This window comes from Chenopodium album, chromosome 25 (genome assembly GCF_948465745.1).
Source record: "Chenopodium album chromosome 25, dcCheAlbu1.1, whole genome shotgun sequence".
Classification (NCBI taxonomy): domain Eukaryota; kingdom Viridiplantae; phylum Streptophyta; class Magnoliopsida; order Caryophyllales; family Amaranthaceae; genus Chenopodium; species Chenopodium album.
In genome coordinates, this window is record NC_137858.1 from 7,811,658 (window position 1) to 7,833,759 (window position 22,102).

Here is a 22,102-nt window from a genome sequence, read left to right on the forward strand (position 1 = left end):
TTAAGTGGAGAGCTATACTGTCCCAAAAAAGAAAAAAAAAATGATGTAAAATTAAAGTAAAACTTAAATGTCTATTGCTATTATTATTGAAATTATTGAAATACATTTATAAATGGTAAAAAAATTAAACTGTATTCATTCACTGTATATTTAATATATACTGTATTTATACAAGGAAAAAAATCAATATATATTTTAAATTACTTGATTTGGTATCTCGATTATAAAATACTCGTACTCTTAAAACCGTAATTAGCATTATCTAGGGAAATCGCTTTAGAAACGCTTCTCATTCCCAAGTCACACACCCGCTGAATTAGTCCACTGGAAGTCTGAAAACAGTAAAATAAAAAACAATAGAAAGTGAAAAAGATTAAAATCAAAAAAGAAAAAAAAGAGACAATCTCAAAAAATTTTAAAAAATAAATTAATTTACAGTGATCAGACAAAGAAAGTCTAAAGAAATTCTTTTTAATTTTCAACTATAATTAATTTAACTTTAATTTTTATCATTTTCATCACCTATTTTTTCTCTCTCTTCCCCATTATCCCCCACCCCCAACTGTTCCTCCCACATTTCTCATTTACTATATTCCCTCCGATTTAGGGTTTCTCTCTCTCTTTCTTACACTTTTTTTTTCTCTCTCCTCCATTTTTTCCTCTTCATATGGTAAGCTTCAATTTATACTCTTTGCATTTGATTTTATCTTCTTAATTTTTACTTTTTTTTGGGTGTTTTTTGTTTGCTTTGATCAGCATAGTTTTCATCATTTGGTTCAATTTGTGTTTACTAGTGTTTTACTTGGTTGATTTTTGCTTAATTTGATTGCTGATTTCTGATTTTTGGAGCTTTTTGGGGTTGTTTATATGGTTGATTGATTGTTAATTTGATTTTTTGTTTCTGGGTTTGACTGGGTTTTGTGGGGTTTTTGGGTTTGTGGGGGTTTTTGATTGTTTTGGGGTGTTTGACTTGAGCTCATTTTGGTGAATTCTAAAGAAATTGAAGTAATTGAGTATGTGATTAGTGTTTGGTTGATTGGCTTTGTATGTGTAGTGTTGTTTGTGTTGATAAGCTTAATTATTTTGGTTTCGAGTATAAATTTGTCTGCTTTGGACAATTGGATACTTGAGTTGCCGGGATTTAGTTACATTATACTATTAGAACTCAATGTCTTGCTCGTCGTATAGTGCAAATCTATCGAAAACTTATGATCCCATATCCCGAAAGGAGCAACATATCACCAATTGGTTTATGATGGAATCTGATTCTCCCTTTTTCTGTGGCGTGGCCACTTGTCTGGTACTGAATTTTTCGGATATTTCGAAGTTTATAGATTAGAAATGGCAAATGATATTGTGGAAGTTACACGCTTGAGAGAGGATATGAAGTGAAGTGTATGTACGGTTGACCAAAGTCGATTACAAGAAATGTTATCCGAAGCAAAGGTGATATACTGTACATGATTACATGAACTTCCTTGCCCTCCCTTATCGGCTGAATTGCAAGAAAATGTTAGGAATACTCATGTTGCTAACCAATCAGAGGTCTACTGCAGCTAAGGAGGAATTCTTATTCTTTTTTATGATTAATGCTGTTCTATGTTGGAGTGATTGATGGTTGATTAAGATGTCTTCTATTTCCTCCCATTTTTGGTGAAAGAGTAGAACTTTGGGAATTTGGATGTCCACTGTCAAAGAATTTGACTTACTTTTTTTGTCTGCTCAATGATATTCTTGGGTTGTTAGTCTTTCTCTTGGCTTGAGAATTAAATTACATTTCAAATAAGTCTTTTGGTGCTATGTATGCCTAGATGGCTAGACTTGACTTCCCCCCACACCCCCCCCCCCTCTTTCCGTCCTGGTTCAATATCCTTCTCAATGGTCTTCACCTTGAAAATCTAATTGATTTTTTTTTTTTTTTTTAACTATTTTCATCATTTCTTTCAGAGCTTCTTCTCCAAAATATATTCTTGGACTTTTTTTAGGGTCTCGCCCTACAATCAGTCTTGATCCTCTTATTCAATTATTTGATGTACTACTATTGGCTTCCTTTCGGGAGACCAAACATATTTAGTCAGGACAATTACAAACTTGTATCCTACCGTTAAAGTTCTTTTGGAATTGTGATATCTTATTTGTTGCTTTTATCCAATGAACTATTGTCTCTGGAAATTTGTGTTGCATGATTTATGCTTTGTGTGTATATTTTGCTATCTCATCTTTAGTGCATCTGCACTTGTCCTAATTTCTCTTTTATTTGATCAGTTCCGCTTCTTTTAACTCTTGTTTTAGTACATTTTCCCTCCCTTCTCTCAGTTCCTTTTTATATGTGCTAAAGCTGCATGACATGTAAAAATGTCATCATTTGTATTTCTTGTACACAGTGTTTTGTCTTATTTTTTCTTTGAATTCATTCTAAGAATTAAATTGAACTGCATACAAACATTTTGTTGCTTGTTTGTTTCTGTGTCGCCAGAGCTTATTGTGCTGTTGAAATTCTTTTGTTTAAATTTTAATGGAGACCTAATCAGCAACTACATGTATGCTTGAAATGTATAGACATGAATATTTTTAGCAGGATGCTGTGCATCATGGGTTTTTGAATGGCATTTCTTACAGAAATTAATAATAGAAATAATAAAAAAGATGTTTCTTAACGGAATTTCAGAAAATATGTTGATTATTCTATGATAATGCCTTGATTTGCTTGTATAATGCAGATTCCTTGCTGACCAACATGTTCTCTTTCGCAAATATAATGCTAGAACACCTCCATAGTTGAGGTAATATCACCTCACCACATCCTAATATATATTGCTATTTCAGACGCATGGGGAATTTGCTGTTTATTAGACTGCTGTGGATCTAAAAATATCTATTGAAAGTCTAATCATTGATAGAGGTTGTGAACTTGTGGTATTCTCTTCTGAACTTGCAGCAGAATCACTAGTGTAATTATGGTTTCTCACTTTTTTTGCCTTTTTTTTTATTGGATTTTTTTTATTTTATTTGTTGAATAAGTAATTTGCAAATCATAGTATTGGGCTTATGGCTTTGGTACTATAATTTTCATAGAAATCTGTAGGCAACGGAATTTTCTGTCCTATGTTATATCTATGTGACTATGTGGTATTTTAAGGCATTGTATCGTTTATATAAAGGATAGGACTGCATGCTAGTACTTCCACATTATGTAACCATCTTGATTTTTATCTTCATTTTCCAGCAGCTGAATATTTCAGTTTTTACTCTTTAGTTGAGTTTAACAATACGACCAGTGAATTTTTCTTGCTCTTCCTGGACACAATTAAGGAATAAAGCAGTGGCAATTTTTTAGAAACTCCTTTCCTTGTTTTTATTTTTCAAAGAGTAGCAGTTGCAATTAACCCTAAAAAGTAAATGATATGTTAATGGAATTCTTCAAGTGCACTTGATTTCTTGATCTGTTGCCTTGTGTTGATGTTAGCATCTGCTTTTTTCAAATAGTAAAGCTCCAAGAGTTTGCCAAGGAAAAAAAGAAAAGAAAGAAAGAAAACAAAACTATCTTAGACCACTCATAGTTGATGAATTATATTAAAGATGTCTCATATGTCGTTGATGTACTTCCTTAGTTCCTTATATCTGCTAACGATTTTTTTGGAGAAGCTGTAATTGACGCTAACTCTCCTTTCCTACAGCACAAGAAGTATTTGATATTCACTTAGCTATGCTAATTGACACTTTACTCTCTGTGTCATCATAAATGATGTGACATAAGCTTGCAATAAAGTTCTATACATGTTGGATCCCACTTTAGGTTTTTGTCTTAGGATGGGTCAAGATTTCAGCAAGTGCAACAATCACTGTGTCATCTTGCTTCACAGCATGAGTTTACAAGTTGAAAAGTTTTTGTCAGTAACAACCTCTTCGTAGTGCAATAGGTTCAGAAGATATTTTTTTGTTTACCTTTTATTGGGATTTCAGTTTCTTACTTTTGATTTCTTATATTCTGTTTTTGCTGGGCTTTTTAAACAGGTGGTCGCAATAAGCATAGGCCATAGAGGTAGCAACATTAGTGATCTTTGACATTTCTCAATTTTTGCTTTAGAATGGATGATAGTGGGCATCGAGAAAACGGTAGACACAAGCCCGAAATGTATAAGCCACCACATAGTCAGGTACAGTGACGAAATTTGATCTTCCTAGTTCTTCACTCAAGTTCTGCTTGTAGACTTTGTTTCCTTTGTTGGATAGCATTTCTGAATTATTTCTTTTCTCCAGTGGTTGATGCAACAACCACAGTCAATGAAGCATATAATGTCCATTATGGCTGAAAGAGATGCTGCAATCCAAGAGAGAAATATGGCCATCAATGAAAAGAACAAGGCCTTGGAAGAGAGGGACATGGCAATTATGCAGCGAGATACTGCTATGCAGGAGAGGAATGAGGCCTTTATGGAGCGGGATAATGCACTAGCAACACTCCAATTTCGACAAAATTCTATGAACGGTAGTAACAGTTGCCCACCCAGTTGCCAAATTTCTCGTGGTGTGAAACACATGCATCATCCTCAGCAACATATGCAGCATCCTCCTCATGTGGGTGAAGCTTCTTATGATGGGAGAGAAGTTCAGGTACCAGATGCACTACCATTGACTTCTGTTGCCCCTGAGAGCACGAAACCCCGGAAAGTGAAACGGCCAAAAGAACCTAATGCAGCATCCCCAAACAAGAAAACATCGAAATCCGGACGCAAGGGTAAGAGAGAAGGTGACGACTTAAATAAGATTATGTTTTCCAAATCTCAAGAGTGGAAGGGAATGCAGGACATGGATGGAGATGATGGCTTTAAGCAACTGGGTGGACCTAAGTCTGACTGGAAGGGCCCAGATCTTGGCTTGAATCAAGTAGCATTTGACGATTCAACAATGCCACCACCTGTTTGCTCTTGTACTGGGGTTTATCGGCAGTGCTACAAATGGGGCAATGGAGGATGGCAGTCCTCATGTTGCACAACAACAATGTCAGTGTACCCATTACCTGCTGTACCCAACAAACGGCATGCCCGAGTTGGTGGTCGAAAGATGAGTGGTAGTGCCTTCAGCAAACTACTAAGTAGGCTTGCTGCCGATGGGCATGATCTTTCAACTCCAGTAGACCTCAAGGATCACTGGGCTAAACATGGGACAAATCGCTACATCACCATCAGGTAGTGCAATATAGATTTAGAGATTTGAATTGATTAGATCCATTTATATGTAGTAGCGGATGCCAGCTACAAGGGAGGGTTTGAATTGGCGGATTTGAAGACAATTATCGTTACTTGAATCTCTTTCCTGAGGCCCATGGTTGTGTTCATAAATTACTACCTCCTCTTGCTTGGCTTGGGGTCTAACTGTGGAGCTTATGAACTGGTAAATGCAATTGTAAGAGAGCATGGCTTTCAACCGGCACATCTTGTGACGTGGTACATGTAAAGCAGCTATTAGTGTTTGAAGGTATCTGTAATGGTGGGCGTAGTGTTAAGGTAATTGTAACATCCTTCTTTTATGAGAAAAAGTTGCTTTGTCAACATTTATAAAGGGCTAGTTGGAAAATTGAAGTTCATGTTTTCTGCTGGTTTTATTTTTTAACTAGATGCACGTTTTTTTATTTTTTTTTTTTTTTTTTTTATGAGATAAAATTTGTTATATATTTAGATAAAATCCCTAAACTTAAAATCTCATTCGCCAATTTTGCTTACGTGGCATTTGCATTATTTAATTCTAAAAGAAATTAATAATCTCTTATTTAATTGGCTACTACTAAGATTTATAATCCTACATGGTGCGCTGAGAAAATTAGATCCTACGTGGCTCTCTAAAAACTCGGAAAAAACTCCCCTTTATATATATATATATATATTAGATTTTGTGGATTAGCCTTTACTTTATTGTCTATTTTAGTTAGGGTGTATGCATGTTGCATAGAAAAGGATTTCATAAAGGCCCCGAAAGCTTAAGCTCTGAGAATTACTTTCTGAGGAAAGATTAATCAATAAGGCAAGATCTCTTTGTTCCAGAGTTTTGTTGAGCTTCACATTATAGTAGATGATGGCTAGGATATTTTAAATGGAATTCTAAAGTCTTTAGACTATACTAAGACAGTAATAGCAAAGAAAGTCCACTAAAGATTGATGTTTCCCAATAAAGGTGAACAGAACGGACTCTAAATCATGGCATGAGTGAGACTGAAGCTAGCAGACCATCTAGCATGACCCAAACTTGTCGGTTTTTCTTCTGTATGCAAAGCTATATGATTCTCTTCTCTGATAAGTGATCAAAATGAGTCCATCTCCAAATCTATACCCACGTTTTGAAGCTACCACAAAATCTGTAGGCTTGGTTTGAAAAAAATTTCAAACTTTAGCATGTACTTCACAATTTACATATTGTGTTGATGTTGTTGCCTGATGAACTGCCTGAAAGGCTACAGGATCAGCAAACTCCATAGTCATGGCTTAACTTTAAATTCTAGGTTTATTAGTTTTCATTCTCTTCAATGATTATTTTTAGTTAAAAAGAACTGCCCTATTAGACGAAACCACTCTCAAGTCAACCTGGTTAAGTTTGCGGGCTAGACACTTTGAAAGTAGGGGAAGTTTAAATAAAACTTTATACAATGTCTTTCAAGTTTTATTTACATCTAAGGTAAGTTTACATTAGAAATGATTGGGTAACCCTAATTTTAGATTTTTTTTTTTTTTGACTTGAAGCTTTAGACTGTTACTCTGTAGTATATAGGTTTGAAAACAAGTTCAAAGTACATGTACAGCACTCAATATCAAACTGAAGTTTCATAGCGACTAAGATGAGTGCAACTATGATGAAATTATTTTAGATTTGTAAAAGATCAATCTAAGGATCATTTTCATTTGCTCTAATAATGTCAGAGAAATGAGGAAACCAAAAGTAGTTCGCTAATTAGAAGTTTTATTTAACCAATTGTGTCAATTCATGTCTTTCTCAGGTCCAAAATCCTTTTTTTTAGCAGCTCTACATCTCTACATCATTACAGCCATATATAGGCATTTTGGTGCAAGTAGAATAGTCATTCTTATGTTTAAAATAGTACAGTAGTACTAAAAGTCATTCTAAAGCTCTCATTTACCAACAAAAGGGCACAATATTTATCATCCAAATTCCATCTAATGCATGTTAGAGAGTACTCTTACTGTACTTTCATAGTTTCATTTATACACTCGTACACTAGAGCACACATCAGAGTCTCAAACCTCACAGTTGTTCACGCGAATAAGTCGTGGTGTGGTTTTGACACCTCCAGTTATGAGAGCACTAAAGGTCGGGGTGTGGTTTTGACACCTCCAGTTATGAGAGCACTAAACTATCAGTTTACATTAACTGTCATCATTAACTAAGATCAGTCCATATGCTTATGATTTAGCTTGTCAAATTAATTTGATTTTAACTTGAAATAAGAAAAGTAAAAAGAGTGTAAAAAAAAGTCCAAAGTAGCAAAATAAAAGAGTCATCATACCATAAGCCTTGGGCAATGGATTAAAATGGTGTGTCAGATCACAAAAGTTCAGCACAGATCTCTCAGACAGGGATAACTGTGATTTTAATTTAACTCTCATCATTCACACTATTTCAACCATTTTCCCAATATTTTTTTTAAAAAAACTCCGAATTAAAATTTTCAAAATTCATCTTATTAAAGTCCTTCTCAAGTTAATCATCGCAAACTAATTGCTCGTACACCCGAATGCATATAAGAATTTACATTCCATCTTCCAATTTATAATGAGAACCAGCCACTAGCAAATTTTTACCACATTGGTAAAAAAAAAAAAAAAAAAATTGAACTTCACACAAATTTTGATTTATTTTTTTGGTAAATAATTTTACACAAATTTTGAATTTAACAAATTGAAGAACTTTGAAGCTAACCAAAAAAATACCAAGAAAAACAATTTCATGGGCAATGGATTAAAATGGTGTGTCAGATCACAAAAGTTCAGCACAGATTTCTCAGACAGGGATAACTGTGAATTTTATATAATCTCATCATTCACACTAATTCAATCACTGCTAAAATACATTCAAAAATCTACAATAAAATTCATCAAATTTGCTCAAACAAATAATTTTAAAGACAAAATTTTTTAATAAGAAAAAAGATGAAGTATTAAATTTCAAATTCAGTAAAAATAGCCTCAGACCGTCCTAGTACAAATTTATCAACAATATGCAAATGCATTTTCTGCAATCAACCATAATAATTTACATTCATCACCGGCTATTTTTCATTCAAATAAATATACAACAAATTAAATCCATTTAAAATAAAATAAAAAAGATGCAAATTTTGAGAAAAAGAAATAAACTTTTTGAGAGGACGCATCAGATCTTCCTATCTAATATGGTGATTATCATACCCCCAGAAAGATTCTGAGCAATCACTCCAATGAAAATTTTGCATCATTTGACCTCTTTACATTAGAGAAAGCAATAAAATGCAGAAAAATTAATTAAACGAAAGCGGCGAATTTGCTAATTGGGGGTTGTTGATTATTGAGATTTGAAAAATTAGAATGATTTTTGGTATTTATAGTGAAAGAGAATTGGGGTTTTCTGGGAAATTAGGGTTTTCAGAAAGTTGAATTTGGGGAAGATGACGGCCAGTGTAATATTTAAGGGCTGAGGCCCAAATACGGAGAATAATATTATTTGTATAAAGTAAGGTGTTGTTGGGCTTCTGTATTTTTAGGGTGTTGGTGATTTTCTTACAAGTATTCAAGTGTGTCCAAGATTGTGGTGGGACTTGTAGTCTAGTAGGAGTCAAATTGATCGAATAGGGTTCAGATTGGAGTAAAGCACAAATACGGTCCCTAAACTTTCGTATTTGTGCACTTTTAGTCCCTCAACTTTCATTTGTGCACTTTTGGTCCCTCAACCACCATTCTTGGTGTTTTTGACCAAAAAGTTGAGGGACCTTGCCTAGTTAGCAAAAGTTTAGGGACTATGACTCATAATTTATTTTTATTTTATTTTTTTGGCCAATTTTTTATTTAAAAAGAATCTTTTTATTAGTTTAGGTATCAAATAGTTTAGGGACCTTACTTTATATTAAACATGGGCACGGGTCGTGCCCGTGCCGCCGCGGGCCGTGCCTGGCCGTGTCGTGCCGGCTCCGCGGCGGGCCGTGCCGTGCCGTGCCTGAAATTGGCACACCCCAGCCCATGGCACGGCACGGCCCACGTGCCTAGCGGGCCGTGCCGGGCCGCGGGCCAAACCGTGCCTACCTTAATGTTTTTTTTTTTTTTTAAAAAAAATAAATAAATGTTAAAAAAAAACGAATTAAAAACAAAAATGCATATAATAAAAAAAAATACTAGTGCGATAATCCGAAAACACAAAAAATTGAAGAATAACTTATTTTATTATATGACGGTAGCCGGTACGAATGTACGATAATTCAATAATACAAAATTACAAAATAAGTAATGATAATTAAAAATCGTACAATAGTGTATGAATATTGAATAACTTCATTTATTATACGGAATACGAAGTTCGATAATACAAAAAGAATACAATAGTGTATAATGTAAATATGTAATCATGTAATTATTATTGGTCGTCTTCGTCTTCGCCTTCGTCTTCATCTTCGTCTTCGTCTCCTAGAGGTTCAAGGTCATCCGCCAATTGAGTGGATTGAGAAGTATGAGAACTAAAAGAAGTCGACGTTCCTTCATCGTCGTCGTTTTGTGCATAAGTACGATCTTGAGAACGAGTTTCGGCATCCAACCAATCCTTGAAGCAAACACACATTTCAAGTGTTTCGGGTTTTAGTCTTGTTCTTCTATCGTCTAGAACTCTTCCCGACGCACTAAAAGCTCTTTCGGAAGCAACGGAGGAGACTTGGATAGCAAAAATATCACGAGCCATTGCCGACAAAATTGGATGTTTCACGGCTTGTGATTTCCACCAATCGAGGATGTCGAGGCCAAACTTCTCTTCATCGTCCATGCCTTTCATGAAGTCGTAACTTAAGTACATTTGCAACTCCGAAACATCGCTTTGTGTTCTCCTAGATGATGATGATTCTGTACCTGAATACTTAGACATCAAGTTAGCAGCTTGTGCAAATAAACCTTTGGCCCGTTTACTTACATTTTCGGATGTTTGAGAAGGGGCAAATCGAGACACGGTTCCATATTTACTTTCATAAACATTATATAAATTAAAAAACTCATCCGTCACCTTATTCTTAAAAGTTTGAACATCATCTTCAAAATTCATGTTACTATAATAAATATCAATTAATAAAAAGGTGCCATCATATTTTTGTCTAGGATCTAAAATAGAAGCAAAAATATAAATCATAGGAATATCGGTGTAATATTTACGCCATTTATCCTCCATGGATGGAAGATATCCACGATAAACATGTTGTGATCGGTGTTCCGCAAAAAGTTGTGCAAGTAAACATGCATTTCTAAGAAAAGAATGAGCACAAGGATTATATACAGAAGAAAAACAATGTGTCATACCATATAGTAATTGTAAAAACTGCATATATTTTTCACAATTAGCCCAATCATCTTCAAGTAAAGCATTTTGTGGAAATTTCATATTATAAAAAAGTGTTAAATGAACCTTGTACTCGATTGCCCGACTCAACATTTCATAGGTGGAGTTCCACCTAGTTGGACAATCCGGTGCTATTTTTATGGTTTTTATCCGTTGTTGCCTGCAAAAACCTTTCCATTCTTGATATCTCATGTTAGAGCTATTAATAGTGCAAATAGCATTCCTTATTTTGTGATAAAATGGACCAATTGCTTGTGTTCCATCCTTCACACACAAGTTAAGAACATGACAAATGCATCTAACATGAAGTGCATCTCCATCTAATATAACATCGTTCAATTGGGATTTGACCAAATTCGCACTATATGTCATAGAAGTTGCATTATCGAAAGTCATAGCATGATTTTATCCCTAAGACTATATGCATCAATAGCTTCCATTAAATGATGTGAAATGTTAAGACCGGTATGAGGGTATTCAAGCATTTTGAAATGAATGATGCGTTTTTGTAACATCCACTCATTATCTAACCAATGACAAGTAACACATAAATAGTGAAGTCCGTACCCACCATCCCATGCATCTCCGGTTAAAGAAACTCTACTAGGAAGATTAGCTAATTCATTTACTAATTTCAATTTGTACTCTAGATAAGTCTTCATGGCAGCAAATCGAACGGTTTTTCGGGAGATTTTTTTGTGTTTTGGTTGTAGTGCTCGGTTAATATAGTTGTTGAAGGCATCATTTTCGGCGAAAAGAAAAGGTTGTTCTGCATGTACAATCATTCTCCCAAGTTCATCCCTATCTCTCTCGTAATTGTAAATGAAACCTTGTGGATGGAATTGAGAAATTTTAGGTTGGGTTGGATCACTAGATGGTCCACCACATTTTTTTGTATGTCTAGTAAGGTGTCCCGTCCCTCCCTTGGTATCGGCCGAGAAAATTTTACCACAAGTCCGACACTTGCATTTTTTTCCATCTTTACTTAATTGATAATGTGCCCAACATTCACTCTTTCTTTTGGTTTGAGCAAAATCCTCTTCGGTACACCACTCTAATATGTTAGGATTTTGGGTGGATGGTTCACTCGACCCGGAGGCTTGTGTTTGGCTGCCTTGGGAAGGAGGAGGAGGAGGAGGAAAAGGAAATTCATATTTTTGAAATTGGGTTTGTTGAAATTGGGTCCAAGGAGCCATATCATCCATTTGTTCTTGCCCTCCCGTGTTTTGGGGATGAAAGAAAGGGGTGGAAGTGTTAGGAAAGGGCATGTTAGAAGAGGGAAAGGGCATGTTAGGGGGGGGGGGCATAGACATTGAAGTGTTTGGGTTTGGTGATTCCCTACGTTTTGACTTGGCTTTTCTAGAGGAGGAGGAAACGTTCTGGTTTGATGCCATGATTAATTAATAATAATAACACAACTAACAATAACAAAGTAACAATTAACAACAATGAGATCAATGAGAATTAGTTAGTAAGTAGTTTTTATATAAATTAAATTTTCAAAAATAATTATAATAATAGTAGATTACTTGGATCAATGAGATCCCAGGTAGGAGAGGTTAGGAGCGACGTTGTCCAGAGCCCAAATCCCGCCTTAGACAGATTTCAACAATCCAAATAACCCACAATTAAAATAGAAAGTAGTTTTTATATAATTAAGTAGTTCCACGTATATAATAATAATAATAATAATAATAATAACAATAATAATAACAATAACAATAACAAATTAAAATAAAGTTGAGTTAGATCTTACAATGACGCTTCAATGCTTTCCCAAATTTATAATTTCTCGAACTTATAATTTCCCGAAATTTTAATTTCCCGAATGTAAATATAACAATTTTTTTTTTTTTTTTTTTTTTTTTGGTAGTAGACTAATAATAGTAAAAATGTAAAATTTATAAGAGAGTAGGAATTTTTTTTTTCTTTCCACAAAAGAGAGGAAGATTGTATGATTTGTAGGAATTTGAGAATTGAGAATTTGGGAGTAAGAAAATTAGAGAATAAGAGAGAAGAGATGAGTTGATGAATTGTGAAAATTTTGGAGGAAAATATGAGGTATTTATAGGGGATTTGGGTGGGAAATTGGGTGGAAATTGGAGGAAAATATGGCCGTTTATAGCTGTTGGAAAACGGCCATAAACGGCTATTTTCCAACGGCTAGTACAAGGCACGGGCCGTGCCGTGCCGTGCCTGGCCGTGCCACGTGCCGTGCCGGCGGGTCGTGCCGTCGTGCCGGTCACCGTGCCGCCCGCCGTGCCACGGGCCGTGCCCGTGCCCGTCCCAGGAATTTTGTTCACGGCACGGCCCACAGGTGGGCCGCCGTGCCGTGCCGTGCCGGTGACCGTGCCCGTGCCGGGTCGTGCCGGGCCCGTGCCGCCCGCGTGCCGGCATGGCCCGTGCCCACCTTTACTTTATATTACTTTCTTTTCTTGTTTTTTTTTCTTAAGAAAATTTGTCTTAAAGAAATAGAAAATGGAAATATAAAGAAAGAATTAAGGAAAAAGGAAATAAAAAAAGACATAGGAAAACGAAAATTAAAGAAGAAAAATGAAGAAAACTAAAATAAAAAAACAAAAACAAAGGAGTGGTAGCCTCCTCTTCTACTATTTCGGTTTGGCTGCTCTAATGGGGAAAACAATCCCCTACTTTGCACCTCATCAGGAATAATCATCTTTTAATTCAAGCCTTTGATTTATCTTGTGTTGGAAATGTGGGCTGGTGGAGATTGCGACTGCGCGAATTAGGGTGTGCGAAGGTGGAGGCTGTTGTGGTGGAGAATGGAGATGCGGGAAGGTGGCATAGTGGTGGGAGCTGCGGTTGCGGCGAGGTGAAAGGTGACCACAATCGAATTTTAATTAATTTTTTAGTTTAATTGGATTGTTTAGTGTTTGATGAGGATGATCTAATGAAATATATACTCATATAATCCAATTATCCAACACTTGATCCTACTCTTTACGAGTATGAAGTTCATATTCATTGTTCCTAAATCTTCTTTGTCAAATTTGTATTGTGATTTATTGAATTCATCTTTATTTTTAAAATTGATTAAATGTGAAGGAGATTTATCCGAAAATCTCATCATTTACATAAAATTGAGGCAAATTAGATGATATTTGTAAATCCCAAAGTATTTTTTTTTTGGCAGGAGTAAATCCCAAAGTAAAAACGTCACAAATTAAGTTAATTTGATGTTGAGAATTCTTTTGGATTTTCCGTCAAATTAACAGTCTCATATTCAGATAATTTATGTTTGTTTTTAATTTGACATTTAATTTAAAAAAACAAACTATAATAAGTTAAGGGAAAAATATTCATTTTTAAATAAAAATCTAAAAAAAATAAAAAAATAAATTAATTAATGAGTCATAGTCCCTAAACTTTTGTTCACTAGGCAAAGTCCCTCAACTTTTTGGTCTTAAACACCAAGTATGGTGGTTGAGAGACTAAAAATGCACATACGAAAGTTGAGGGACTAAAAGTGCACAAATACGAAAGTTTAGGGACCGTATTTGTGCTTTACTCGTTCAGATTGGGTCGTATTTTGGTGATGAGTTAGTTATATACCAGTATAACGGTTGGATTGTATTGTAGGTTAATAGTTGAAAGTAGTTTACTTGATTGGTTTTTAAAGTCATTTCTAATTTAGGTCATCGAGTTTTATCTATATTCTATGGTTCGAATATAGATTCTATTTTATAAAATTGATGATTCAAGAAATTTTATTGATATATCATCATTCAAATGATAATTATTTGTACAAGTATCATAAATTTAAAATGAAGCACCAACTTAATTATGTGCCCACACACATGCACTTATTGATGGACGGAGGGAATTGAATAATAGTAATACGAGTAATATACTAGACAAGCTCACATCTTACAAATGGTTGATAAATATGACGTAATATACAAGTAGGGAGCTTTATCACAACAAGACATAAATTTGGGTAGGGAGAGGCTTAAGATGTAAAAGCATGTCATCGATGTCAAGAACTATCTCATCTTTGCGGTTAATTGGGAAAAGAAGGGGGGAAGGGAAGGGAAGGGGAAAGGGAGTAGAGGATATAATGAATAGTTATTCTTTTAAATGAGTCTATTGTTGTAGAGATCAATCTCCCTTCCAACTCCTCCCTTCTATTTCCTATTTCCTATTTCCTTTAATCCAAACACATCTTTTATATACATACAAAGAGGCAAACTTTGAAGCGTTCACTATCACAACTATATAGTTGATAGTCATCATTAATTCGTTGTAAGAGCTTCATAAATGTCAAACTCAAAGTGTTTCTATAATCTATCCTAATTTACATAATAATGCAAATGATTGTTGAACCAAAATTTGTGTCACTAATTTGCAATGTCCACAATCAATAACAAGTCAACATTTCAATAAAAAATAAACCTTTTATTGATTATTAAATGTCAAACATTGCCGTTCTCAATATTTTATGTTCTAATATCGTTCAATGACATACACCCTACAATGCACAATGCACAAAATGTCAAAATCCCATCAAAATATAAACAATGTTATCTATTTCCTTGAAAATAAAGGGGGTACTCAATCCTCCTACCTTATTCATTATCCATAATAATTTACAAAAATATTTAGTAGGAGTACATAGTATTAATGACTCGATTTAGTCGATGGCTTCATTTTTTTTTTTTTTTTTTTTTTTTTTTTTTTTTTTTTTGCTAAAGATAATGCCTTCATTATTAAAACTTAAAAATGACTATACACAAATGTTATAATAATAAGTGTAGGATAGATTACTAAAGGAGAAATTAGCGAATAGGAACTTGTTCACTTGACATTTTTAACATAAGCAGGAGAATATATAGATTAAGAGGCTATAGCCTCAATATTTACATTAAGCATCCCATTATGATTACAAATAAGAGCATGGCTGCTGCAAAAAAGGCCTAAACTATAGGCACCTAAAACATCCCAAGTAAGGCTCATATAAAGAGCAATATGTACAGTAGCATACAACACAAAAGCTTGCTGCCATCTGAATATAAACAGAACAGCAGAAAACAGACATAAAACTATCCTACACCAAAAGCTATAGACATCCAACACCAAGAGAAAGGACTCCCCAATACTAATGAGTAGCTGCTGCTGCTGCTGCTGCAACTCTCTCCTTCTCTGCTTCATAGAGATCAGAAACACAGTCAGGCACCAAGTAGTGTGTTTTGTACCCAACCGCCATTTCTCTTCCAAACATTGCAAGCCTATGGGCTAATTCATTTCCTTCCCTTGGAACATGAGTCACCACAGCCACCTCAAACTTTGATAAAACAGTAGCCACATCACATATAGCTGCAGCCAACTCATGGTGAGGGTTAGGTCCTGCTGTCATAAGCATATCTCGAAGCACCTTGGCATCAGTTTCCACAATTACTCTCTTGACCATTAAATCATCAGCAATCGAGAGACCATCATTCAGTGCATAGAGCTCAGTGAGAAGGGGAGAAATAGCGTCATATTTGCAAGAAAAGCCAACATACCAAGACCCATCAGATCTCCTGATTACACCTCCTCCAGAAGAGACAGCAGAGTTGAGCCAAGCACCATCCGTGTTGATTTTAAAAAATCCATCCCTAGGAGCTTCCCAAGATGTGACTGAAGAGCTTGAATCAGAGCCTTTCCTCTTGTTATTGGCCTGAAATAAGGAAACAGAAATTTTATAATCAAAATAAAACTTGGAGAAAAGAGAAACAGGACCAATTTCCTTATTTTCAAAAATAGTATTGTTTCTATGTGACCAGAGATGCCACAAAGCAATACCAAAAATTAGACTCCATTTTTTGTTCAAACCCAAATTATAATTAAACCAAGTCTGCCAAGTCGAATTTTTGAAAATATGAAAATCAAAATTTTTTGGAAGATAAACTTTAGCAAAGATATCATTCCACAAGATAGAGGATGCAAAACAATCTCTAAAGATATGCATATGAGATTCTGAGTCTATATTACATCTTGAGCAAATAGGAGAAATAAGGGGCATATAAGTAGATAAAGTCTCAGCCACAGGCAAAATCGAGTGAGCACAATTCCATAAAAACATTCTATACTTAAAGGGAACTTGAATTTTCCATAAACTTTTCCATGAATTTAAATTACTAGAAACTAGACACTTCCCTTTCAAAAGATGATGATAAGCAGATTTTATATTAAAAATACCATCCTTGCTCAAAGTCCAGGTAATAAAATCCTCTAGATTTGCAAATCTTGACAACGGGGTTGCTTTGATCATATTAAGAATATGCTGTGGGAGAAGAGATTCAATATCATTTAAATACCAAGCCTTATTCCTAATAATATTAGAAACCGTCCAATTGATCATATTGGAAGGAATATCACAAATAGTGAAGTCCTTCAAAGGACCATTGCCTAACCAGTGATGATGCCAAAGGGAAGTGGAAATCCCATTACCAATCCCTATCCTTAAACCCGAGGCAAGAAGCTCCCTTCCTTTCAAAATATCCTTCCAAATCTGAGAATTAGAAGAACTAACATGACATTCAAACAATCCTGATTTTTTAAGATATTTCTCATTGAAAATCCTCACCCAAAGTTTTTCAGGCTTTGTTAGAATAGTCCATCCTAGTTTAGCCATAAAAGCTATATTCCACAATTTTAGTCTTCTTATTCCCAAACCTCCTATTTCCATAGGCTTAGTGATATGATTCCAAGCTATCCTTGTAGAATATCTGGTTTTATCAACCTTATTCCACAAAAATTTTCTACAATTTCTTTCAATATCATCACAAACAGCTATAGGAAGAATACAAGTTTGCATTAAATAAACAGGAAAAGAAGAGAGAACAGATTTGACCAAGGTACATCTTCCTGCCATATTCAATAATCTGGATTGCCAACCTTTAATTTGATTAAAAGTTTTATCAAGCAAACCAAAGTAATCACTTTTTTTTAATTTGTTAGGATGAATTTCAACTCCTAAATATTTGCCAAAAGAAGTAGTAGAAGTGAAATTAAATTCAGTGATCAAATCCTTTCTTATATTGTGATTCATTTTTCTTGGAAAAATAACAGTTGATTTAGCTTGATTAACCCTTAAACCAGAAATATCTCCAAATTCCTGTAAAACTTGCATAATCAATTGAATATTACATTTTGAGGCTTGTCCAAATAAGAAGACATCATCTGCATAAAAAATATGAGACAAAGAAATCGATTTTGTCACCTTTAAAGGTTTCCAAAGTTTCTGATTAACTTTGCTTTCTATCATCAAAGAAAGCCTTTCAAGGCACAAAACAAAAATATAAGAAGACATGGGATCACCCTGTCTTATACCACGAGAAGGAGCAAACTCACTAGTAATTTCTCCATTCCAAAGGACAGAGATTTGAGGAGAAGTGATACAATACATAATCAAGTTAACAAAATTAATTGGAAAATTAAAACCAAGGAGAGTTTCTTCAATAAAGTTCCATTCCAAGCTATCATAAGCTTTTGTTAAGTCAAGCTTGAGAGCCATAATATTTTTTCCAATTTTAGCCTTATGAAAAATATGAGACACTTCTTTGATTATGATTACATTATCCTCAATGCCTCTCCCTTGAATAAAGCTAGACTGCAAAGGACTAATCAAATTATCCAAAAAGGATCTAAGCTTAGAAGAAATTAACTTAGTAATCAATTTATAAACCGTATTACACAATCCTATTGGTCTAAATTGAGTCAAATTAACCGGATTATCAATCTTAGGGATTAAAGAAATATAAGATTTATTGATTTCCGGGTTAAAAGAGGCCTTTGAAAAACTGTCAACACATAAATTATGAAGAACAGGACTCAAAGAATCCCAATTTGCTTGGAAAAAACGTGGTTGAATACCATCAGGACCCGGACACTTCATTGGTTCCATACTAAATAAACAATTTTTAACCTCAGTTACACTTGGAATATAATTAGCTAGGAACCTATTATCATGATCAGACAAACGAAGAGAGGGATTAAAATAACCAGAACCACCTCTATTCCTAATTTTAGACTGAAAAATATTTCTATAAAATTCAGTAGCCATATCTTTTAAAACAGAATCATCAGTGACCCAATTATCATTCGAGTCCTTGAGACATAAAATCTTTCCTCTACTTTTTTTTATTTTTGCCAAAATATGAAAATATTTAGTATTTAAATCACCATGCTTCCTCCAATCAATTCCTGCTTTTTGAGCCCATATAATTCTCTCCTTATCATATAAATCTTTTAAGTCCTTTAATAAATCTTTCTCCAAATTCATCAAAAAGATCGAATTTTTAGTGGCTAAAAATCTTTGAATACCACCTATTCTAGCCAAAAGTCTATCTTTTTTATATTTTAGATTACCAAAAATATTATGATTCCAATTTTTTATCTTACTGTGGAAATTCGACAAACCCAAAACATAATTATCATTAGGTTCCATCCAATTACTAACAAAAAAATTATTAAACTCAGGATGAGAAAGCCAAATTTCTTTACAACGGAGAGGAAAAGGGCCATTAACTCTAGGATTAGTACAATCAATTAAGATGGGGGAATGATCAGAATAAGTAAAAGGGAGATGAAAAACCTTAGTATGAGGAAATTGCTCCACCCACGCTGCATTCCCAAGAGCACGATCAAGGCGTTGCCTGATAAGAGTAGTCCCCTCCCTCGCATTACTCCAAGTGAAAGGATTCCCATTATAACCCATATCAAACATGCCAGCTGCATTAGTGAAATTAGTCATATCCCTACATTGTGCATGCCTAAAACCCCGACCTCCTGATTTCTCAGATTGCGAGGTAACTTCATTTAAATCTCCAAACAAGAGCCATGGAGAATCAGGAGGAGGCAGATCAGCTTGCATCTCCCTCCACATTGCATGACGTTCTTTTGGTGTGGAAGGAGCATGCATACCAGTAACCAAAGCTTCCTTATTGATATTTTTAAAATGGAACAGAGCATGAAAAAAGGAGAAATCCTCTTTGAAATCAGCTACATCCACCACATTCTTCCAAAATAACCAAATACCACCCCTTTTATCATTAGCTTCGATAGCCTTGAAATCATGAAATCCAAGTTGTAACATCACCTGCCTAGCTCGTAAGTCATTCGATTTTGTCTCAAGAAACACGAAAACAGCAGGACTATGAATGTTAACCAAATGACGTGCATGTGGGATAAACTCATCCCTACAAGCTCCTCGCACATTCCACAAAATAAATTTCATCTTCAGATTAGGCAAAGGCCTCTGTAAAGTAACAGATGGACGATCTGTAGGACTAGGATTCAGAGGAAGGTAGTACTCCTCCCAATCCTTCCAAAACGCATCCATCCCTATTGGCAGAACATCCTCTAACGACAATGGGGTCATTTGAGCAACAATTTCCCTCGGACCCTGCAGAAATCGATAGTACCTGATTTGCATTTGCATCCCCACCACTGCATTCTGTGAGATGAATGTTGCGATAAGGCGATTTTCCATATTTTGTCCTCTGGTTTCTAATTGCAAGTGAAAAACCGGAATTCTTCTTGGAATTTGAAACGGAAACGTTCGATCCCTTTCCTCCGCTCGTAGAATTGACAAAGCCTCCTGCTTCCTTTTCAATGCATCCAGCAGCCTCACTGCCCCGGTAATCTCCGTCGGAGATCCTGGCTGTCTCTTGATCAGCAAGGTTTTTATCATTGGTGAAGTCGGGAACAACTGGAGAGTGTTCGATTTCGACCCCGATCCCTGCTGCAACTCGTGAACAGGAATCCCCTGAAGAATCGGTTCCTTTCCTCGAGAATTCGAACTCATCTCTTGATCCGGAACTTTGCGTCTTTGATAAGTTATCAATGGAAGAGCTTGTGAAAATGGAGGGGGATTTTGATCTTGCATGGCTGGAAATTGAAGGGTTTACTACACTGGAATTGGAAATAGCATTGGGTGCTAATAAACTACTGCGAGGGATGGGATTGTGTGTGACAACCTCACTATAAGAGAGCTGAGGTTTTAAAATCAAAGGGTTAGGAGGCTCATCTAATTGCATTTCTTCCAAGTGTCCATTTGTTTTTGACAGCTGAGCAATATCGACACTTGTTTCCTTCAAAATCTGATTAGAATTAATTTCCACCATCATACCTTCTGATTCTTCATTTACCTTACTAATATCTTTGTAATTAGAATTAGGAACATCAGAATCCTTTCCTTTCTCCAATTCGGCTTTATTAGTGCCCTTATTGATAAGGCCCAAATCAGCTGAAATTGAGCCCATAATATGACTAATCTTCACAGGTTGTTGATTAGAAGAGTTAATCACCCCTGATTCTTTCTTTTTATACACATAATTATTTTTGACATTGTTAAAAAGCTTTTTATTGTTGTTATTATCAACAATATGTGTTTTAACAGACTTTTGGTTGTTATTATCAACCTTATTTAAATTTTTATTATTATTTCTTCCGTTGTTATTATCAACAGATTTAGAAACCTTTTTTTTATTTGTGACTAAAGTCCATGGACCAAATTCACCATGTGATTCCGAATTAGCCAAGACCTGAAATGAATTGGGCTTAGAAGGAAGTCCAACCACACTAGTGGGCTGCAAACCTTCTACAATATTACTTTGAGAGGTAACATTCTGTTTAACAGAGGGAGAAGCCAAATTTGATTTCTCAACTGGTGAAGCATGCTTTTCGACACCTGTTGATAGTGAAGACACCTCATGTGTTTTTATTCAACATGCAATTGGCTTGGGTATGCCCCACTTTGCCACACAGGAAACAAAGAGTGGTGATATTTTCGTAAGCAATTTGTTGCCACGCGCCGCCGATCCAGACCTTTGTCACTAGAGGTTTGCTCAAATCAATCTCAATGCATACACGAGCATATCTTCCTCTAGTCAATCTATCAGTTGCATAATCTACTCGAATAGGAGTCCCCGCCACCTTTGCAATCTGAAACAGAGCCGATTTATCAAAATACTCCACTGGTAATTCAGTAAATCTAATCCACACTGTCATTTTATCAAATGGATTTTCTGAAGGTCTGAAATTTGGCTTCCATTTTGCCATCATCAAATAATGGTCGAAGACAAACCAAGGACCCCCAAACAGAGCCCTTTCGTAATCATCCTCCATAGTAAATCGGAATAAAAAAACATTGTGACCAAGATCAATAGTTTCTAGACCCCCTTTAATTTTCCACATAATTCGAGCACGATTAAGCATAAAAGCAGGCCTAATAGATGTACCCAGGCATTTGCCCATTAGAGTTAAACTCCAAGGCTTTCGTAAGCGATCAAGCGTATCTTTATCAAATCTAACTGATAATCCCGAATCAGGACCAAAATCCTCATCCTGAGACCATTCTGTCGAAGTTGCAACAATCTTTCTTGCCTCCTCAAACCATTGAGAAGAACTAGCTACTACCTCACGAAAACTAGCAACAGGTCTAGCCTCTTGCTGCTCAGATTCAACCATCTCATGGTCTGAGAGTGGAGGAGGTTCAGGTGGATTAGAAACATCCACCATAATC

At 35.3% G+C, this 22,102-nt stretch overlaps 1 protein-coding gene and 3 non-coding genes across 4 annotated transcripts; 1 reads left to right on the forward strand and 3 right to left on the reverse strand.

Moving 5' to 3' along the window:
- The first annotated feature begins 436 nt into the window (after nucleotides 1–436).
- Nucleotides 437–5,611, forward strand: LOC145614493 (protein BASIC PENTACYSTEINE6-like). Its single transcript, XM_081669548.1, has 4 exons — nucleotides 437–670; nucleotides 2,721–2,783; nucleotides 4,015–4,157; nucleotides 4,261–5,611. The coding sequence occupies exons 3-4, from the start codon at nucleotides 4,089–4,091 to the stop codon at nucleotides 5,191–5,193; spliced, it is 1,002 nt and encodes a 333-aa protein (XP_081525674.1). The 5' UTR covers nucleotides 437–670; nucleotides 2,721–2,783; nucleotides 4,015–4,088; the 3' UTR covers nucleotides 5,194–5,611.
- Nucleotides 5,612–7,542: 1,931 nt separating this feature from the next.
- Nucleotides 7,543–7,627, reverse strand: LOC145615871 (small nucleolar RNA R38). The gene has a single exon (XR_014107446.1). It is a non-coding gene; the product is annotated as a small nucleolar RNA R38 (small nucleolar RNA).
- Nucleotides 7,628–7,974: 347 nt separating this feature from the next.
- On the reverse strand, nucleotides 7,975–8,058 carry LOC145615872 (small nucleolar RNA R38). The gene has a single exon (XR_014107447.1). It is a non-coding gene; the product is annotated as a small nucleolar RNA R38 (small nucleolar RNA).
- A 134-nt stretch (nucleotides 8,059–8,192) lies between these two features.
- On the reverse strand, nucleotides 8,193–8,279 carry LOC145615877 (small nucleolar RNA snoR20a). The gene has a single exon (XR_014107452.1). It is a non-coding gene; the product is annotated as a small nucleolar RNA snoR20a (small nucleolar RNA).
- Nucleotides 8,280–22,102: the final 13,823 nt, after the last annotated feature.